Here is a 20,761-nt window from a genome sequence, read left to right on the forward strand (position 1 = left end):
GTTATCTGCACTGCTCTCTCCTCCAGTTCTTGGTCTACACACCTGCAGTCCCTACGTGCCCTGTCTTGCATTGTCTTTCTCCATAGCATTTCTCTTTTCTCTAAGATGTTTTATAATTTACTTTCTTGCTATGTTTTCTTGCCTGACTTCCCTCACTAGAATAGAAGCCCCACCTAAGGAGGGATTTATCTGTTTTGTTAACCAATGAATAAGCTGCACCTAGGACAGTGCCTGGCACATAGTAGTGAGTCAGTAATGAGTTTTAGGATGAGTGAATGGAAGACTGAATGAGGCAGGGTGCGGTGGCTCACGCCTTTAATCCCAGTACTTTGGGAGGCTGATGCGGGCAGATCACCTGAGGTCAGGAGTTCAAGAACAGCCTGGCCAACGTGGTGAAACCCCGTCTCTACTAAAAATTAAAAAATTAGCCAGGACTGGTGGTGCACACCTGTAATCTTAGCTACTCAGGAAGCTGAGGCATGAGAGTCGCTTGAAGCCAGGAGGCAGAGGTTGCAGTGAGCCGAGATCGTGCCACTGTACTCCAGCCTGGGTGACAGAGTGAGACTCCAACTCAAAAAAAAAAAAAAAAGAAAAAGACTGAATGGGGTAAGGATGAAGCATTGTGTAAAGTTTAAAAGCACAGGCTTTGTAGTCCCAATGCCTGGGGTCAAATCTAGCATGGTACTTACTAGCTGTGTGGCCTTGGCTAATCCATTTCACCTTTTTGTACTTAAGTTTTCTCAGGAAAACAGGGCCTGCCGGGAACCCTCATAATCGCTAGTGGGCTGTAAATGGTACAGCCACTTTGGGAAACAGTCTGGCACTTTCTTAAAAAGTGAATCACATCCTTCCCACACAGCCTAGCAATTCTGCTCCTAGAAATCTGCCCCATAGAAATGAAAACATGCTCCCACACAAAGGCCTGTTGCAGGGCGCGGTGCCTCAGGCCTATAATCCCAGAACTTTGGGAGGCCAAGGCAGGTGGATCACCAGTGGTCAGAAGTTCGAGACCAGCCTGGCCAACATGGTGAAAACCCATCTCTACTAAAAATACAAAAATTATCTGGGCGTGGTGGTGTGCCCCTGTAATCCCAGCTACTCGGGAGGCTGAGGTGGGAGAATTGCTTGAACTTCAGGGGCAGAGGCTGCAGTGAGATCCCATCAAAAAAAAAAAAAAAAAAAAAGACTTCCACGTGCATGTTCACAACAGCGTTACTTAAACAGCCAAAGAGTAGAAGCAACCCAAACACCCATCAACGGATGAGAGGATAAATAATATGTGGTGTATCCATACAACGGAATATTATTCAGTCATAAAAAAGGAATGAAGAGTGTGGTGCAATGATGCACGCCTTTGATCCCAGCAGTTTGGGAGATCAAGGTGGGAGGATTGCTTGAGCCTAGGAGTTGAAGATCAGCTTGGGCAACATAGTGAGACCCCATCTCTACAAGAAATAAAAATATTAGCCAGGTGTGGTGGTGCACCCTGTGGTCCCAGCTACTCAGGAAACTGGGGAAGGGGGTGGATCACTTGAGGTTGAGGCTGCGATGAGCCATGATAGTGCCACTGGACTCTAGCCTGGGCAACAGAGTAAGACCTTGTCCCAACAACAGCAACAACAACTAAAAAGCAATTAAATACTGAACTGATACAATTTACAATGTGAATGGACCTTGAAGACATTATGCTAAGAGGACGAAGGCAGTCACCAAAGCTACATATGGCATATTCCATTTATAGGAAATGAAATGTCTAGAATAGGTTCATCCATAGAGACAAAATAGATTTGTGGTTGCCCAGAGCTGAGGGTGGGAATGGAAAACAACTATTAACAGGCACAGGATGTCTTTTTGGGGTGATCGAAATATTCTTTTTAAAAATTTTAATTCATCAATTTATTGATTATTATTATTATTATTTTTAGAGACAGGATCTTGTTCTGCGGCCTTGGCTGGAGTTCAGTGGTGTGATCATAGCTCACTGCCACCTTCAACTCCTGGGCTCAATCCTCCCACCTCAGTCTCCCAAGTAGCTGGGATTACAGGCACTCACCACCAGGCCCAGTTTATTTTCGTTCAGTTTTGTAGCGATGAGGTCTTGCTTTGTTGTCCAGGCTGGTCTCAAACTCTTGGCTTCAAGTGATCCTGCCGCCTCAGCTTCCCAAAGTGCAGGGATTACAGACCTGAGCCACCACACCCAGCCTGGAAATATCCTAAAATTGGATTGCAGTGATAGTTACACAACTCTGCACATTTATTAAAAATTATCAACCCGGAGCAGTGGCTCATGCCTGTAATCCCAGCACTTTGGGAGGCCGAGGTGGGTGGATCATGAGGTCGGGAGTTCAAGACCAGCCTGGCCAACATGGTGAAACCCCTACTTTAGTTCCTACTAAAAATAAATTTTAAAAAATTAGCCAGGCATGGTGGGGGGTGCCGGTAATCCCAGCTACTTGGGCGGCTGAGGCAGAGAATTGCTTGAACCAGGGAGGCGGAGGTTGCAGTGAGCCGAGATCACGCCACTGCACTTCATCCTGAGCAACAGAGCGAGGCTGTCTCAAAAAAAAAAAAAAAAAAAAAAATTATCGAATTGTATGACCAAATGGATGAAGTCTATTACATGTAAATGGTACCTCAATAAAGTTGTTCATGAAAAGCCAAAACAGAAAACAAATCCAATAATAGTATCTATTGTATGCAACTGTTGTGAGGATTAAATGGGCTAATCTATGTAGTACTCTTGAAACAGACATAGGGTGAATACTCAAGAAGTGGATTCCTATTTTTTTTTTTTTTTTTTTTGAGACGTAGTCTCGCTCTGTTGCCCAGGCTGGAGTGCAGTGGTGCGATCTTGGCTCACTGCAAGCTCCGCCTCCCAGGTTCACGCCATTCTCCTGCCTCAGCCTCCTGAGTAGCTGGGACTACAGGCGCCCACTACCATGCCCGGCTAATTTTTTGTGTTTTTAGTTGAGACTGGGTTTCACTGTGTTAGCCAGGATGGTCTCCATCTCCTGATTTCGTGATCTGCCCGCCTTGGCCTCCCAAAGTGTTGGGATTACAGGCGTGAGCCACCGCGCCCGGCCAGTGGGTTCCTGTTATTAACAAATGTGGTTGCGATCACACGTGTAAAGTGTTCAGCAAATGAAAGACAAATGACAGGTCGTGTTCCCTACATAACCACAACTCCTTCAATAATCACCGTCTTTTGGTGGCTTTATCATTCTCTGCGTCTGTCCCACGCATCTGGCCTCAGTTTTTCCACTTGCGCAATGAAAAACGTGGGCTCTATCTCTAAGGCCGTCTTCTCTTTGTCAACTCTTTATTTTGTTCTGAAAAGGTTTCTCTCTGAGGCAGCAGATCTGCAATGGGAAAGGTGGGCAAACCCATAGGGCAGACAGAGGTGGGGCCCGTGGTTCCTGGAGACCAACATGTGTGTAGGAAGCAGCTTGAAAGTGGGCTGTGTGGTGGGAGCTGACGGGGAGGGTAAGATTGGCCTGGATAAGGGTTCGAGTACCAGGTGTGCCAATTTGTAACCATGATATCTTGGACAAGGGACGTTGTCTCTGCATCTGGAAAATGGGGAGGGGGGATTGTTTCCTGCCTCCCTGTGGAGCGGTGAGGATTCACTGAGATCATGTGTATACCAGCCAGGGAGAATAAGACCTAAAAGGACCAACAGCAATAACCAACAGCAACAACAGCTTTTTTTTTTTTTTTTTTTTCTAGTTCTGTCACCCAGGCTGGAGTTCTGTGGCACAATCTCGACTCACTGCAACCTCCACCTCCCAGGTTCAAGCGATTCTCCTGCCTCAGCCTCCCGAGTAGCTGGGACTACAGGCACACATCACCATGCCCAGATAATTTTTGTAATTTTAGTAGAGACGGGGTTTCTCCATGTTGGTCAGGCTGGTCTCGAACTCCTGACCTCAGGTGATCTGCTCACCTGGGCCTCCCAAAGTGCTGGGATTACAGGTGTGAGCCACCACGCCTGGCCACAGAGGTTGCGGTGATAATTTTTGTATTTTTAGTAGAGACAGGGTTTCACCATGTTGGCCAGGCTGGTCTCAAACTCCTGACCTGAGATGATCCACCCACCTCAGCCTCCCAAAGTGCTGGGATTACAGGTGTGAGCCACTGCGCCCAGCCGACAGCAACAACTACTTGCCAGGCCCAAGCACTGTCTTCAGCCCTTTCCACTAAGTAACTCATTTCATATGCAAGGTTCATTTCATAGTAGTGATTACTGAAGTAGGACAAATGGCTTCTTTGCTTTAAGCCCCAATTTGGCCCTTCTGTAAGTAGAGCTATATAATTCCCTCGTTTGATGGTTTTGTCCATGATATTGTATGGATCAGGTGTCTGGCCACGGTAGGCTCTCACTAAATAGGAGCCCACATTAGGATATGGTAATAGGGAGCCACTGATGGTTCCTGAGGAGGGAGTAGCTTTGATGTAATAAAAGCGGACTTCAGCCTCCCGTCTCCTCAACACTTGAGGCTTGGTTATAGTTTCTCATAGAATCTAGTTCTGTTGTTTCTTTGTTTTTGAGATGGAGTCTCGCTCCGTCACCCAGGCTGGAGTGCAGTGGTGTGATCTCTGCTCACTGCAAGCTCCGCCTGCTGGGTTCCCGCCATTCTCCTGCCTCAGCCTCCCGAGTAGCTGGGACTACAGGCGCCCGCCACCACGCCCGGCTAATTTTTTTTGTATTTTTAGTAGAGACGGGGTTTCACTGTGTTAGCCAGGACGGCTCTCCTGACCTTGATCTCCTGACCTCGTGATCCACCCGCCTCGGTCTCCCAAAGTGCTGGGATTACAGGCGTGAGACACTGTCCCCAGCCAGGATCTAGTGGGTTTTTTTTGTTTTTTTTTGTTGTTGTTTTTTGAGACGGAGTCTTGCTCTGTTACCAGGCTGGAGTGCAGTGGCACCATCTCGGCTCACTGCAAGCTCTGCCTCCTGGGTTCATGCCATTCTTCCGCCTCAGCCTCCCGAGTAGCTGGGACTACAGGCGCCCGCCACCACGCCCGGCTAATTTTTTTTTTTTTTTTTTTTTTTTTTTGTATTTTTAGTAGAGACGGGGTTTCACAGTGTTTGCCAGGATGGTCTTGATCTCCTGACCTCATGATCCTCCCGCCTCGGCCTCCCAAAGTGCTGGGATTACAGGCGTGAGCCACCGCACCCGGCCAGGATCTAGTTCTTTGGGGAACCAATATCATTTGGTAACCCTGATTTATTAGTGCCAATATTTGGTTATTGTTCATCTCCTCAGCTGGACTGTTGGTGTCAAGAGTGGTGTCATCATCCAGCGCTGGGCTTAAACTCAGTGATAAACAGTTGGGACAGGCCAGGTGCAGTAACTCACAACTGTAATCCCAGTACTTTGGGAGGCTGAGTGGGGAGGATCGCTTGAGACCAGGAGTTGGAAACCAGCCTGGGTAACATAGTGAGACCTCGTCCCTACAAAAGAAAAAAGTAGGCCGGGCGTGGTGGCTCACGCCTGTAATTCCAGCACTCTGGGAGGCTGATCACGAGGTCAGGAGTTCAAGATCAGCCTGGGCAAGATGGGGAAACCTCGTTTCTACTAAAAATACAAAAAAATTAGCCAGGCATGGTGGCAGGCACTTGTAATCCCAGCTACTTGGGAGCCTGAGGCAGAGAATTGCTTGAACCCGGGAGGCAGAGGCTGCAGTGAGCCGAGATCGCACCACTGCACTCCAGCCTGGTGACAGAGCAAGACTGTCTCAAAATAAAATAAAATAAAATAAAAAAGATAAAAAATTAGCCAGGCATGGTGATATGCATTTGTAGTCCCAGCTACTCTAGAGGCTGAGGCAGGAGGATCACTTGAGCCCAAGAGATGGAGGCTGCAGTGAGCTGTGATTGTGCCATTCCACCCCAGCCTGGGCAAAAAGTGAGACCCCGTTTCGAAAAAAAAAAAATCAAACAAACTAACCCATATAAGCTGGCACAGTGCTAAGGGCTCAGCCGAGATGTATGAAATGATTGAAGGTGGAATTATTTGAAGCTTTCGGTGGTCATCACCTCCCACCTTGACCCTCAATCACCGTCTTTCTCGCTCCTCTTCCTCCTTTGATCCATCTAGCATCGTTGACACACTGAGGGAAACACCTTCCCTCTCAGAGCCTCAGTTTGTTGTCCTGGAAAATGGGGAGGCTCTGCCCCTTTCTTGCTGTTTCTTGTGGGCGTGCAGATACCTAAGTGGTCAATGTTTTTTTGTTTTTTTGTTTTTTTTGAGACGGAGTCTCACTCTGTCACCCAGGCTGGAGTGCAGTGGCGCGATCTTGGCTCACTGCAACCTCCGCCCCTCCAGGTTTTAAGCAATTCTCTGCCTCAGCCTCTGGAGTAGCTGGGATTACAGGCATGTGCCACCACGCCTGGCTAATTTTTTTTGTATTTTTGGTAGAAACGGGGTTTCACCTTGTTGGTCAGGCTGGTCTCGAACTCCTGACCTCGTGATCCACCTGCCTCGGCCTCCCAAAGTGCTGGATTACAGATAGGCATGAGCCACTGCACCCGGCCCATCATTATTTGCACAGGGCAAGAGAGAACCATCAAAGGTGCAGGATGTCAAGAGAAGGAAAGAGAAAGGTGTTTAAGGAAGATTAGCTGAGAGATATCCCTCTTCCTCCCACTCCTAGAACCTAAATAAACAGGTAAAAAAGAAAACAACTCTGGCCGGGCGCGGTGGCTCAAGCCTGTAATCCCAGCACTTTGGGAGGCCGAGGCGGGCGGATCACAAGGTCAGGAGATCGACACCACAGTGAAACCCCGTCTCTACTAAAAATACAAAAAATTAGCCGGGCGCGGTGGCGGGCGCCTGTAGTCCCAGCTACTCAGGAGGCTGAGGCAGGAGAATGGCGGGAACCCGGGAGGCGGAGCTTGCAGTGAGCCGAGATCGCGCCACTGCACTCCAGCCTGGGCAACAGCGTGAGACTCCGTCTCAAAAAAAAAAAAAAAAAAAAGAAAACAACTGAGTCAGGCGCAGTGGCTCATGCCTGTAATCCCAGCTCTTTGGGAGGCTGAGGGGGGCGGATCATGAGGTCAGGAGTTCGAGACCAGCCTGTCCAATATGGTGAAACCCCCTCTCTACTAAAAATACAAAAATTAGCCAGGTGCGGTGGCAGGCGCCTGTAATCCCAGCTACTCAGGAGGCTAAGGCAGGAGAATCGCTTGAACCTGGGAGGCAGAGGTTGCAGTGAGCAGAGATCGTGCCACTGCACTCCAGCCTGGGTGACAGAGCAAGACTCCACCTTGAAAAAAAAAAAAAAAAAAAAGCCAACAACTGGAAGATGTGTAGAAATCGAAACTTCCCACCCCACCTCCAATTACTTGCAGTTTCTAAAATACGTAGTAATGGCCAGGTGCAGTGGCTCACGCTGGTAATCCCAGTACTTTGGGAGGCTGTGGCAGGGGGCTTCCTTGATCCCAGGAGTCCAAGACCAGCCTGGGCAACATAGGGAGACACTGTCTCCACAAAAAAATTAAAAATTAGTCAAGCATGGCCGGGCACAGTGGTTCACGCCTGTAATCCCAGCACTTTGGGAGGCCGAGGATGGGAGGATCATGAGATCAGGAGATCAACACCATCCTGGCTAACACGGTGAAACCCCATCTCTAGTAAAAATACAAAAAATCGGCCGGGCACGGTGGCTCACGCCTGTAATCCCAGCACTTTGGGAGGCCAAGGCGGGCAGATCACGAGGTCAGGAGTTCGAGACGATCCTGGCTAACACAGTGAAACCCCGTCTCTACTAAAACTACAAAAAATTAGCCGTGCGTCGTGATGGGCGCCTGTAGTCCCAGCTACTCGGGAGGCTGAGGTGGGAGAATGGTGTGAACCTGGGAGGCAGAGCTTGCAGTGAGCCGAGATGGCGCCACTGCACTCTGGCCTGGGTGACAGAGCGAGACTCTGTCTCCAAAAAAAAAACAAAAAACAAAAACAAAAAATCAGCCGCGCGTGGTGGTGACAGAGCGAGACTCCATCTCAAAAGAAAATAAATAAACAAAATAAAAATTAGTCAAGCATGATGGTGCATACCTGTAGTCCCAGCTACTTGAGAGGCTGAGGGAGAATCCCCTGAACCAGGAGGTTGAGGCTGCAGTGAGCTGTGATTGCACCACTGCACTCCAGCCTGGGCAACAGAGCAAGATGCTGTGTCAAAAAAAAAAAAAAAAAACAAAAAAACCTGTAGTACCCACCTCCTAGCCTTTGCCCGTTTTTTCTTTCTCTCGTGTTGTCTTCTCATGGATGTTTCTTTCTAATGCCTGGTCCCCCCTCCATCTTCATTCAAATCAAACATCATCTCACCAGAGAAGTCCTGACCCCCAAGTCCTGCTTTGCCATCGTACTGTCTGGTGGTTTACTCTTGCTAGCCCTTATACCTCGTGCTATATTGCATTCTGCTAGGACTTTTTTCAATGATGTAATGTTCTAGATCTGTGCTGTCCCGTATGGCAGCCACCAGCCACATGGGGCTCTTTGGCCCTTGAAACAGTGTGACTGAGGCCGGGTACAGTGGCTCATGCCTGTAATCCCAGCACTTTGGGAGGCTGAGGCGGGCGGATCACCTGAGGTCAGAAGTTCGAGACCAGCCTGGCCAATATGGTGAAACCCTGTCTCTACTAAAAATACAACAAAATAGTCAGGTGTGGTAGTGGGCTCCTGTAATCCCAGCTACTCGGGAGGCTGAGGCAGGAGAATCCCTTGAACCTGGGGGGTGGAGGTTGCAGTGAACCAAGATCGTGCCATTGTACTCCAGCCTGGGCGACAAGAGTGAAACTCTCTTTCAAAAAAAAAAAAAAGTGTGACTGAGGAACTGAGCTTTTACATTTATTTCATCTTAATGATTTTATATTTCCATATTCTATATTTAAATGGAAATAGCCACGTGTGGCTGCTGGATACCATATTGGACAGTGAAGATGTAGAATATTCCATCATCACAAAAAGTTCTCCCAGACTGGGCAATATAGCAAGACTCCGTCTCTACAAGAAATTAAACAATCATCTGGGGGTGGTGGCATGCACCTGTAGTCCCAGCTCTTTGCAAGGCTGAGGCAAGAGGATTGCGTGGATCTGGGAGTTTGAGACTGCAGTGAGCTATGACCGCACCACAGTACTGCAGCCTGGGTAACAGAGTGAGGGAAGAAAGGTTATGGAAACTTTTCTAGGAAAAAAAAAGGTATGTTGGACAATGCAGGGCTAGAATTCCAGCTCTTTCAGAGGAGGGTATTGGACTCCTTCTCCTCAGTGCCTAGTACCACCGGTGACACAGAGTAAGGGTGTGGTAGAGGTTGACTGAGAAACTGGCGCAGAGCTTCCACAGGGCAGCGGTGACGATGATCTATCTTCTCACATTCTTGTTTCTTTTCAACCCAGCCTTCACCGGCTTCTTGCTTGGTTGAGGGCCACATATTTTCTGATGCATCTGTGTCCTTCCTGCTCTGAACCCAAGCTCAGAGTTGGCTGGACAAATGCTGACTGGCCCCAGCGCCCCCAGCCTGCCCCACCTCCACATAACACCTCGCTCTCTTGGGTTTCACGAACTCACATTTATTCACAGACAGACAAAGGGACAAGGACAGACCTTTGCTCACTGGGGACCCCCAGGGTCTGGCAGTTCCAAACAGGTGATGGTGTCCAGTGTGTGTAACGGGGGGACAGGCAGGCGGGGGCGTCCCCACCAGTCTCCATCCCTCTGGCCAACTGTCCGCCGCCTTTTTTTCCAAGTCGTCCTGCCTTAAGACACATGTTGGGGTGAGCGGTTCCTAACCAGCATCAGGGGTTCTGGGGGTGGGCGATGGGAGAGGGAGGGGCAGTCCAGGGCCCCCCACTCCTTAGTGTCAAGGGCGTGAAGGGGACGGGTGGGTAGACAGAGGAGGTGGCTCCTTCAACTTCCCTCCTCCATTCTGCAAACCGGGGAGCTCAGGCGGAGCGGCGGAGGGCAGGGCGGCGAAGGTCAGGAGGCCAGGCCCCCCAGCCCGCGCAGGTGAGCCTTGCTGTCTACCTCTTCCTCCTCCATCTCGAAGGCTGAGTGGTCTTGGCTGTCGAAACAGGAGGCGCTGAGGAAGACAGGGGGAGCCGGTGGGGACTGGGGTGGGGTCCCCGGAGAGGGCGGCTCTTCCTTAATGTTTGCGAGGGGCAGCGGGAGCCCTTCCTCCTGCTCGGCCTTCAGGGGCTGCGGGGGCGGCGGCGGCGACAGCGGGGCCTGGGCCTGCAGTGCCTGCAGCGCGGCGGCCCTCTCCAGCTCTGCGCGGTGGCAGCGCTGGTGGCGCAAGAGGCTGTAGGCGCGTGAGAATCGGCGCGGGCAGCGGGGGCACGGGTGCGGGGCCGGGCCCCCCGCGTGCACCTGTGCGTGGCGCGCCAGGTCGGCCAGGCGCTTGAACTCCCGCTGGCAGCGCACGCACTGGAAAGGGCGCGCTCCTGAGTGGGTCACCCCGTGCTGCCGCAGGTGCGCCCGGCGCCTGAAACCTTTGCCGCACTCTGGGCACCAGAAGCGGGGCTCCCCGGCTGGGGGCCGGGCTGGGGCGGCGTCGCCTCCGTTCTGCCCGCCTTCTCCCCCTTCCGAGGCACCCCCGCACTCCGCCCCCTCGCCCCCCTCCGGCCCCTTGGCTGAGTTCCGTGCACCTGAGGCCTTGTCGTCCTTCTTGCCCGCCGCGGGCAGCGGGGCCAGCAGGCTGAGCGGGCCGTGGACGCGGCGGTGCTGGCGGAGGTAGGAGGCGAGGCGGAAGGCCAGGCCGCAGTCTGGGCACACGAAAGGGCGGTCGGTGGAGTGGACCAGCCGGTGGCGCGACAGGGACCAGGGCCTGGCGAAGGCCTTGAGGCAGATGGAGCACTGGTGTCGCTTGGGGCGTGGCGGAGGCCCTCCTTCACCCTCCTGTTCCCCCTCGGGGCGCAGACACGGGTGCGCCTTGAGCTCGCCCTTGGTGGCGAAGGCTTCGCGGCAGCGCAGGCACAGCAGCGTCCAGTCCGCCTGGAGCAGGACCTGTTTCTCCTCCTGCCGCCCGGCCGCCAGCGCCAGCTCGGCCCTCAGCTCTGCTGCCCCGGCCTCGGCCTCCTCCGACTCCGACTCCCGGGGCTCCGCGGCGCTGGTGGGCGCTGCCAGCGTGGCCGGCTCCCCCGCAGGCCACGTCTCAGGCCATGCCGCGGCCGCCTCCTCCTCCGTGGTCCCCGCTGCAGCCGTGGTGGGCTGCTCCGAGCCCTGGTCCTGCGGGCCCCAGCTGGGCTCGGCCGTCTCCTTGGCCACCCTCTCGATGGCCAGCTCGACCTCGCCGCCTGCGTGCTCCTGAGCCAGGTGGCGCCTTAGCTGGGCGGGTTCCGGGAAGGTGCGGGGGCAGGCGGCGCAGCGCAGCGGGGGCTGGGGCCCGTGGCCGCGCAGGTGGCGGGAGAGGTGGGCCGGCCGGCGGAAGGCCTTGGGGCACAGCGGGCAGGCGTGGGGCCGGAGCCCAGAGTGGCTCAGCCGGTGCCGGGAGAGGTAGTAGGGGAAACGGAAGAGGCGGCCGCAGGTGGGGCAGGGCAGGGGCGCCCGAGGGGCTCCAGCGCCCCCCCTGCCACGGCCACGGCCTCGACCACGGCCTCGGCCACGGCCACGGCCTCGGCCACGGTGAGGTGGGCTGCCCTGGGCGGGTGGAGGAGGCTGCGGATCCATGCCTGTGGGGAGAGAGGGGAGAGATGGGAAGCGGGGCAGAGATAAAAAGAGGTGTGTGGGGTGTGGCAGAGAGAGAAGCAGAGACAGCGCCAGAGATGGAGAGGCAGAGAGGGCCAGGTATTCAGCCAGGGGAGAGAGATATGAGACAGAGACAAATATGAGAGACACAGAGGAGAGGCGAGAGATGGAGAGACAGGAAGAGAGAGATCAGAGACAGAGCGACAGAGCAGGGAATAGAGACAGGAGAAGGCGGAGGTGGGAGACACAGAGAAGTGGGGATGGACAGACAGAGACCAGGAGACACAGAAAGGCAGGGTGGTGAAAGGCAGAGCAAAGAAGAGACAGAAGAGCCAGGAATATCCAGCAGAGAGACAGAGACACAGAGAAGAGGAAACAAAGAGACTTGGAGACCCAGAGGCAGAGATAGTGCAAGCGCAGAGATCGGAAGAGCAGTGGCGGGCTGGAGGCCGGGGAGACAGGGAGACAGAGACACAGAGGGAGTGAACCGGGCAGAGGCACGGAGGGGGACAAAGTCAGCGAACCGCTTCTGCTCCAGGCCCCCCGGCCAGGCTGAACGTTTTGGGAGGGGCTGGGACACAGCCCATGGGGCCTGAGTGGAGGGGGTGGGATTCGAAGCCAGTAGGCCCCGGAAATAGAGTGTGTTCCCAGACGCCAGGGGCTGGGAGAGGTCAGGGAGTAGGAGGGTTCAGACTTCTGGTCTGAGTTAGGAGGGGGCTCAAGGCCCAGACTCTTGGGGCTGAGGGGGGTGGGAGCTGGGAACTGAGACTCCTGGGTCCAGGTCATGATGGATCGGGGAATCTGGACTCGGGCATGGAGGAGGTGTGGACTCCTGGGTCCCGGTGGAGGAGGGGCTGGGGAGGGGGCTGGGCTCCTAGGACAAGGGGGAGGCGGGGGCTGGGGACCCAGCTGCAGGGAATCCCCAGGGAGGAGGCGGCTGAGGGCCGGACCCCTGGACCCGGGAGGGAGGTTGGTGGGGGTCGGGGTCCCAGGTCCTAGAGGGGGGCCAATCTCCTCTGGACCAAGCCTGCAGCTCCCCGAAGGCATGATAAGCAGAATTGGGGCCGGGTCGAGGCCTTGAGGATTTCTCAGCCCTGGGCCTGGGGCTCGGCCCTGGTCGCTGGGGCCGGGTTCTTACCTCGCCTCCTTGGCTCCTTTCTTCCTTCCCCACGGCCGGCCAAACGCGGACGGTGGTGGCGGGGAGGGAGGGGGCCTGAGCGTGGTGGGGGGTGGAGGAGGAGGCTGGGCTCGGTGTCACTGCCTAAGCCTTCCCCCCCGGAAACCCGGCCTTCGTCGGAGCCTGAAAAAGGAAAGACTGGCTGGGAAGCCGGAAGCGGGAGGACGGGGGATCTGGAGAGGGGAGGGCGGGCAGCTTGCACTACAGGGTCCTGTGAGGGGAGGGGGCTGGGGGCCTGTCCCCTGGGCTCCCAGAGGGCAGAGGGTGCTGAGGGCCTGGGACGCTGGGTCCAGCTACCCCCCGGCTCATCAACACGCACACACACATATTCATTCATTCCTTCAACAAATACACATTTATCAAGTCCTGTCTGTGCCAGGCACTGTGTCAAGCCAGGGGGGCGGCCGGGGGAGGAAGATGAATGAAGCAGTGACAGAGCCTTCAGAAAGTAGCGGCACTCTGGATCAGAACCTGACTCCAGCCTTCCCTTGGCTGTCTGGGTGAAGGATTCTCCCACGTTGAGACTCAGTTTCCCCCTTTGTGATAAGCCCCTGCATATACTCATTTGACCCAAAGCGACCAATATTTACTGAATATCTACTATGGGCCAGTCTGCATATATTTGCCTACATATACACATATTCACTGGGACCTTAGCAACCACTGTTTACTGAGCACCTACTATGGGCTGGCGCTGTCCTTGGTGCTGGAGCCACCGCGGCAAAAATAGGGGTTCACTGTCTGATGGGGAAGGCAGACACGGATCAATCACTCTGGAGTGCGTGTGGGGGAACGTGTGCTCCGAGGCAGGGAACTGCTATGGGAATGCAGAGATCAGAAGGCACTGAACTGAGCTTGCACTGGGAGGAGGTGATTCCTGAGGTCTTCCTGGAGGCAGCAATGTTTCAGCTGAAATTGGCAGAATGAAACCAACCTGGCCACATCTCAAAAACCTAATCTGGAGCAGAAAAGGCATTCTGCAGGAGTATACCTGCAGCTTGACGCTGTTTGTTTAAGGTTACATTCCTGCCAAACAGTGCTAATGAGAGTGTGAGCAAACAGGTCCTTTCATACCCAGCTGGGGCAAGTAGAACTTGGAACACTCTTACCGAGCCAGCAATTCCAGGAATTTATTCTTCAGAAGTATCTACTCAGAACTGCACAAAATAACGTCTGCACCAGGTTAATCATTGCATTACTGCAGCTCACTGCAAACAGCTGAAACCAATCTAAGCACCCATCTGTAGGAGATTTGAGTAATCAATCATGACGGATCCACCCAGTGGAATACTAGGCGTCCATAGAAAAGAACAAAGAAGCTCACCGTGTGAATATAGGGTAAGTCTCCAAGTGATAACCTGTAGAAGAGAAAAATAGAAGGTCAAGTACAGCCTGCAGCCTGTTCTGGGCTTGTGTGTTCTGGGATTGTGTCCAGATGAACTGGAACAAGAGAGAAGAAACTGAAATTGGCAACATAGTCTAACTTCCAGCACAGAAATTTACTACATGCGATCCTTCTGTTTTTTTGTTTGTTTTTTGTTTTATTTTGTTTTTTGTTTTGTTTTGTTTTGTTTTTTTGAGATGAGATCTCCCTCTGTTGCCAAGGATGGCTGGATGGAGTGCAGTGGTGTGATCTCAGCTCACTGCAGCCTCGACCTCCCGGGCTCGAGCAATCCTCCCACCTCAGCCTCCTGAGTAACTGGGACTACAAGAGTATGCCACCATGTCTGGCTAATTTTTGTATGTTTTGTAGAGATGGGGTCTCCTTATGTTGCCCGGGCTGGGCTTGAACTCCTGGGCTCAAGCGATCCACCTGCCTTGGCCTCCCAAAGTGCTGGAATTACAGACATTAGCCGCTGTGCCCAGCCTTTCGTACTTTTTGAATTTGAAACCGTGTAAATGTGCTATATACTCAAAAAAGTAAAGGAGGCCAAGCATGGTGGCTCACACCTGTAATCTCAGCACTTTGGGAGGCCCACATGGGCAGATCACCTGAGACCAGGAGTTCAAGACCAGCCTGGCCCACATGGTGAAACCCTGTCTCTACAAAAATACAAAAATTGGCCAGGCATAATGGCACCTGCCTATAATCCCAGCTACTCAGGAGGCTGAGGCAGGAGAATGGCTTGAACCTGGGAGGCGGAGATTGCAGTGAGCTGAGATAGTGCCATTGTACTCCAGCCTGGGTGACAGAGCAAAACTCCATCTTAAAAAAAAAAAAAAAAGTAAAGGAAAAAGAAATACATGGGGATTATAAAAATAAATAAAATGAAAACTAATAGCTTCCTCTTGTGAGTGTATTACAAATGTGAACCCATTTACTCCTGGCTTTATGAAGTAGGTAACATTACTTTTCCCTTTCACAGAGGATGAAAGTGAGGTACTAGAAGTTTCCAAATCCAGTGAGTCTCAGTAAGAAGTTCCACTTCACAAACAGATAGGAGAAATGATAGTGGATCAGAAGCATGATTTAAAAAAAAATAATAAAAGGCCGGGCGCGGTAGCTCACGCCTGTAATCCCAGCACTTTGGGAGGCCGAGGCGGGTGGATCACGAGGTCATGAGATCGAGACCAGCCTGGCCAACACAGTGAAACACCGTCTCTACTAAAAATACAAAAATTAGCTGGGCATGGTGGTGCTCGCCTGCAATCCCAGCTACTCTGGAGGCTGAGGCAGGAGAATCGCTTGAACCTGGGAGGCGGAAGTTGCAGTGAGCCGAGATTGTGCCACTGCACTCCAGCCTGGCTACAGGGCGAGACTCCGCCTCAAATAAATAAATACATAAATAAAATAGGGATGGGGTCTCACTATGTTGCCCAGGCTAGTCTTGAAATTCCTGAGCTCAAGCAATCCTTCCACCTCAGCCTCCCAAAGTGCTGGGATTACAGGCATTAGCCACCATGCCCAGACTAGGAGCATGGTTTTTAAAAGCACCTTGTTTGTAATACTATATTTTAAAGAATGTATACCACGAAATAAGAGTCTGAAAATATCTGTGGTAATAATAAGCACCAAATTCAATATATAAGTTATGTTTGAGATAGGAGAAGCAATCAGATCTTGGAGGGTGTGGTGTGTGGGGAGTCATTTGTATCCCTAATAGTTCAAAGCTGGTAGTCAGAATATGGGTGTGTGTATTTTAACTTTTTGTTTTGTAAAATACACTTAAAATTTACAGTTTTAACTATTTTAAATCACACAGCTCAATGGCATTAAGTAAATGTTGCACAACTATCCACACCGCCTGGTTCCAGAACTCTTTCTTTCCTTTTTTTTTTTTTTTTTTTTTGAGACAGAGTTTCACTCTTGTTGCCCAGGCTGGAGTGCAATGGTGCAGCTCACCTCAATCTCCGCCTCCCGGGTTCAAGCGATTCTGCCTCAGCCACCCAAATAGCTAGGATGACAGGCATGCGCCACCACGCCTAGCTTATTTTGTATTGTTAGTAGAGACAGGGTTTCTCCGTGTTGGCCAGGCTGGTCTCAAACTCCCAACTTCAGGTGATCCTCCTGCCTCGGCCTCCCAAAGTGCTGGGATTACAGGCATGAGTCTTTCTTTCCTTCCTTCCTTCCTTCCTTCCTTTCCTTTCCTTTCCTTCCTTCCTTCCTTCCTTCCTTCCTTCCTTCCTTCCTTCCTTCCTTCCTTCCTTCCTTCCTTCCTTCCTTCCTTCCCTCCCTCCCTCCTTCCTTCTTTCCTTCCTTCCTCTCTTTCTTGTTTTCTTTCTTTCTTTCTTTCTTTCTTTCTTTCTTTCTTTCTTTCTTTCTCTCTCTCTCTCTTTCTCTCTCTTTTCCTTCCCTCCCTCCCTCCTTCCTTCCTTCTTTCCTTTCTTTACATATGGGGTCTTGCTTTGTTCCCCAGGCTGTTCTGAACACCTGGTCTCAAGCAATCCTCCTGCCTGAGCCTCCTAAAGTGCTAGGATTACAGGCGTATGCCACCGTGTCCATCCTAGTTCCAGAACTTTTTCATCAGCCCAAACAAACCCCAAGCCCATTAGCAGTCATTCCCACACTCCTTTCTATCCCCAGCCCCTGTCAACTAATAATCAGTTTTCTGTCTCTATGAATTTGCCTATTCTGGACATTTCATATCAATGGAATCATACAACATGTGTTCCTTTGTGACTAGCTTCTTTCACTTTGCATAAAAGTTTCTCCCCCTCCCCCACAAAGGATATTGCCCCCCCTCTTTTTAAAAATTGAGACAGGGTCTTTCTCTGTCACCCAGGCAGGAGTGCATTGGTGCAATCACGGCTCACTGCAACCTCCACCGCCAGGGCTCAAGCGATTCTCCCACCTCAGCCTTCCAGATAGCTGAGACTACAGGCATGCACCACCATGCCTGGCTAATTTTTGTTTTTGGTAGAGATGGGGTCTCGCCACGTTGCCCAGGGTGGTCTTGAACTCCTGAGCTCAGATGACCAGCCCACCTCGGCCTCCTGAAGTGCTGGGATTACAGGCATGAGCCACCGCACCTGGCCAGCGTAATGTTTTTAAGGTTCATCCGTGCCTTAGCATGAGTCGGTGCTTCATTCCTTTTTGTGGCTGAATAGTATTCCTCTGCATGAGTGCAGTCATTCCTCGGTGTCCGCAGGGGATTAGTTCCAGGACTCTCCTCGGATTCCAGATCCATGGGTGATTGAGTCCTTTACAGCCTCCTATCTGAGGGTGCAGAACCACGGAAGTGGAGGGCCGCTGAGGCCTACGTTTTGTTTATCCATTTGTTGATGGACATTGGGGTTGCATCTATCTTTGGTCTATTGCGAAGAGTGCTATTAGAAACATTGGTGTATAAGTTTTTGTTTGAACAGCTGTTTTTAATTCTTTTGGGTATATACCAAGGATGTGTGTACTATTTTATCATCTATATTTTGAAGGCTTGAAAGATGGAGGAGGAGGAGGAAGAATAATGAATTCAGGAATGGAGGTGATAGAAAACTTTAAGCAGAGAGCACAGCACATAGAAGGGGGTTTGCGCTCTGCTTCCCCAGCACATGGCGGGGGTGGGGTTGGGGGTCTTGCATTAGGGCATAAAGGAGGCCAGTGTGGCGGAGAGAGGCCAGAGCTGCACCCAGCGACCGAGCCGGGCCTCCGAGTCCAGGCTGAGCTTGGACTCATTCCGAGTGCACTGAGAAGCCATTGAAAAGGTTTTAAGCAGGAGAGTCACATGATCCGATTAGTGTTTTAGAGAAATTCCTGTGGGACCCGCGTGGAGGCCGGGCCGGATGCGGGGGAGACCGAGGCGGGGAGCCGGGAGGAGGCGGGGCGCAGGCCCAGGTGCTGGAGGGGGTCCTGGGCCCCACGACCTCCGGCTGCGAAGGCGGCTCCCGGGGCAGGGGGCGGGGCTTGTCGCTGACTGGCTCAGCCGGATGCCAGTCCCACCGTCTCCCCCTCCTCATTGGCTCTCCTGCTTCCAGCTTCCCTGTCCCTCCCGTCCAGCCTCCAGCACCCAGAAATCACCTCTCTCCTGAGCCCAACACTCTTCCGTCCTTGGCTCCCCATCTCCCTCGGAATAAAACCCAAGCTTCCCTTCTGATTCCCACGTGCACCCCCGCCCCCAAGGCCCTGCTTGCCTGGACCCCGGGGCTTTCCTCCCTCCCTCCCTCCCTCGCTCCCTTCCTCCCTCCCTCTCCGCGTCACACCGCCCTCTCTGCTCTGTCCGGAGTCAGGGCCTTTGCACTTGCGGTTGCCCCGGCCTGAAAAGCCCTCCCGAGGTTTCCATTCAGCTTCCCTTACGTCCCTCACTCCCACAGCTCGCTGGAGACGCCTGTCTTGTCCACCCAGGCTAAAATAGCCTCCCGTCACCCTCTAGCCTTCACCCTGCCTTATTATTATTATTATTATTATTATTATTATTATTATTATTATCATTTTTTGAGTCAGGGTCTCACTCTGTCGCCCAGGCTGGAGTGCAGTGCAGTGGCGCAATCTCGGCTCACTGCAACCTCCGCCTCCTGGGTTCAAGCGATTCTCCTGCCTCAGCCTCCCGAGTAGCTGGGATTACAGGCGCCCGCCACCATACACAGCTAATTCTTTTTTGTGTTTTTAGTAGAGACGGGGTTTCGCCATGTTGGCCAGGCTGATCTCGAACTCCTGACCTCAGGTGATCCTCACGCCTCGGCCTCCCTAAGTGCTGGGATTACAGGTGTGAGCCACTGCGCCGGCCTTTCATTTTTAACATGGTACTTAATCACGAAGACACACTAGGCAACGTGTGAATGTCCTGTGGATTGCCTATCTCCCCTCACACTAGAATAAAAACTGCGAGGGCAGGGCTTATTTTGCCTGTTTGCTTAACGGCTCTGCCCACAGGTGGCTGCCCGGAACAGACAAGGGGCTTAACAAGCATTTGTGGATGAATAAAAAGGGATGAAGGGTGGGAGGAGTGAGGCGGTCTCGGGCTTCGGTATTAGGATGTGAGGCCGTCCTTGAAAGGAGGAAGGCTCGGGGGCCCGGGGAAGACGCCCGCGCCAGCAAGCGTGCAGGGGCCTGGCTGGCTCCAAGGTCTGCACGCAGGAATCAGCTCGCCAAACACAGGCATGTGAGTCTCCGGCGTCTGGCTAGTAATTAATCTTTTGCAACGGTTGAGATCGTCCTCAGGGTAAAATTCCCGCTCCTGTCCTCTCCTCGCTTCCCACCTCCCCCCGCCCCGGCCTCAGTCAGCGCATCTATAAAATGGGGCCACTATGTGACGCGTTCGGTGCAGTGTCCAGCCCAGCACCGGGCACTTGGGAGACACTGAGGAAATGGGATGAGTCCTTCTCGTTACCGCCCCAGAAGAGAAAGGACTGTGGTGCAGGTGAGGTGGGTGGGAACCTCAGCCTCGCGAGGTCCCTATTCATTACTCCCCAGCCGGCGGCCATCTCCATGGCAACGCTGGCGCCTTTCCAGTGCGCATCTCCCGGGCTGAGCCTGTCTCTAAGCCGGTCTCGGAGTGGGCGGGTCTTGTCCCTGGGGGCGGTGCCTTCTTCGAAGTGGGCGGGCCTAGTTTCTCGAAAGAAGATACTTTTCTTTTTTTTTTTTTTTAAACCAGAAAGCGTGTCTGGTTTTTGAGTGTCGGTTGCAGAGTGGAGAGGAGTATCTCTAAGGTTTAGCTGATTTTATTCCCAAAGGTTGAGCTTTTTCAAATAGGCAACTGTGGATCTCCATTCAAAAAGTCTGGCTGGAGTGCTAAACTCTTACTTGTTTTCTCCTCCCGGAATACACGTCTTCCTCCTTTAAAGTTTCCTTTTTCTTTCTTTTTAAATTTATATTTAATTTTTAAATTTTCATTTATTTATGTATTCTTTTGAGATGGACGTCTCGCTCTGTCACCAGGCTGGAGTGCGGTGGCGTGTTCTCGGGTCACTGCAACCTCTGCCTGCTGGGTTCAAGCGATTCTCCCGCCTCAGCCTCCCGAGTAGCTGGGATTACAGGCGTGCACCACCATGCCCAGCTAATTTTTGTATTTTTAGTAGAGGCAGGATTCCACCCTGTTGCCCAGGGTGGTCCTGAACTCAGGTGATCTGCCCGCCTCGGCCTCCAAAAGTGTTGGGATTACAGGCGTGAGCCACCACGTTCGGTTTTATTTTTTATTTTTGAGACGGGGTCTCTCTCTGTCGCCCATGCTGGAGTGCAGTGGTACCATCATAGCTCACTGCTCACATAACCTCAACCTCCTAAGCTCAAGTGATCCTCTCAGCTCAGCCTCCCAAGTAACTGGGACTACAGGCATGCACCACCACGCTGTTTTTTCTTTCTTTTCTTTTTTTTTTTTTTGGTAGAGACAGGATCTCACTATATTGCCTAGGCTGGTCTCGAACTCCTGAGCTCAAGTCATTCTCCTGCCTCAGTCTCCGAAATTATTGGGATTACAGACGTGAGTCAACTCGCCCAGACTGAAATATTTTCTTTGTGAAATATAA

At 52.4% G+C, this 20,761-nt stretch overlaps 1 protein-coding gene across 3 annotated transcripts; it reads right to left on the reverse strand.

Annotated features, from left to right (window-relative positions):
* Positions 1 to 9,556: 9,556 nt before the first annotated feature.
* Positions 9,557 to 12,874, reverse strand: ZNF579 (zinc finger protein 579). 3 transcript variants are annotated; one of them, XM_005590409.4, is made up of 3 exons: positions 12,824 to 12,874; positions 10,027 to 11,669; positions 9,557 to 9,758 (listed from the first exon to the last, which is right to left on the reverse strand). In XM_005590409.4, exons 2-3 carry the CDS (start codon positions 11,665 to 11,667, stop codon positions 9,573 to 9,575), a joined length of 1,827 nt encoding a protein of 608 aa, XP_005590466.2. In that variant the 5' UTR covers positions 11,668 to 11,669; positions 12,824 to 12,874; the 3' UTR covers positions 9,557 to 9,572. The 3 variants fall into 3 exon arrangements, with proteins under 3 accessions (XP_005590466.2, XP_073880927.1, XP_005590467.2); XM_074024826.1 differs by having other exon boundaries at positions 10,027 to 12,127; XM_005590410.5 differs by lacking the exon at positions 9,557 to 9,758 and having other exon boundaries at positions 9,831 to 11,669.
* Positions 12,875 to 20,761: the final 7,887 nt, after the last annotated feature.

This window comes from Macaca fascicularis, chromosome 19, assembly GCF_037993035.2.
Source record: "Macaca fascicularis isolate 582-1 chromosome 19, T2T-MFA8v1.1".
Classification (NCBI taxonomy): domain Eukaryota; kingdom Metazoa; phylum Chordata; class Mammalia; order Primates; family Cercopithecidae; genus Macaca; species Macaca fascicularis.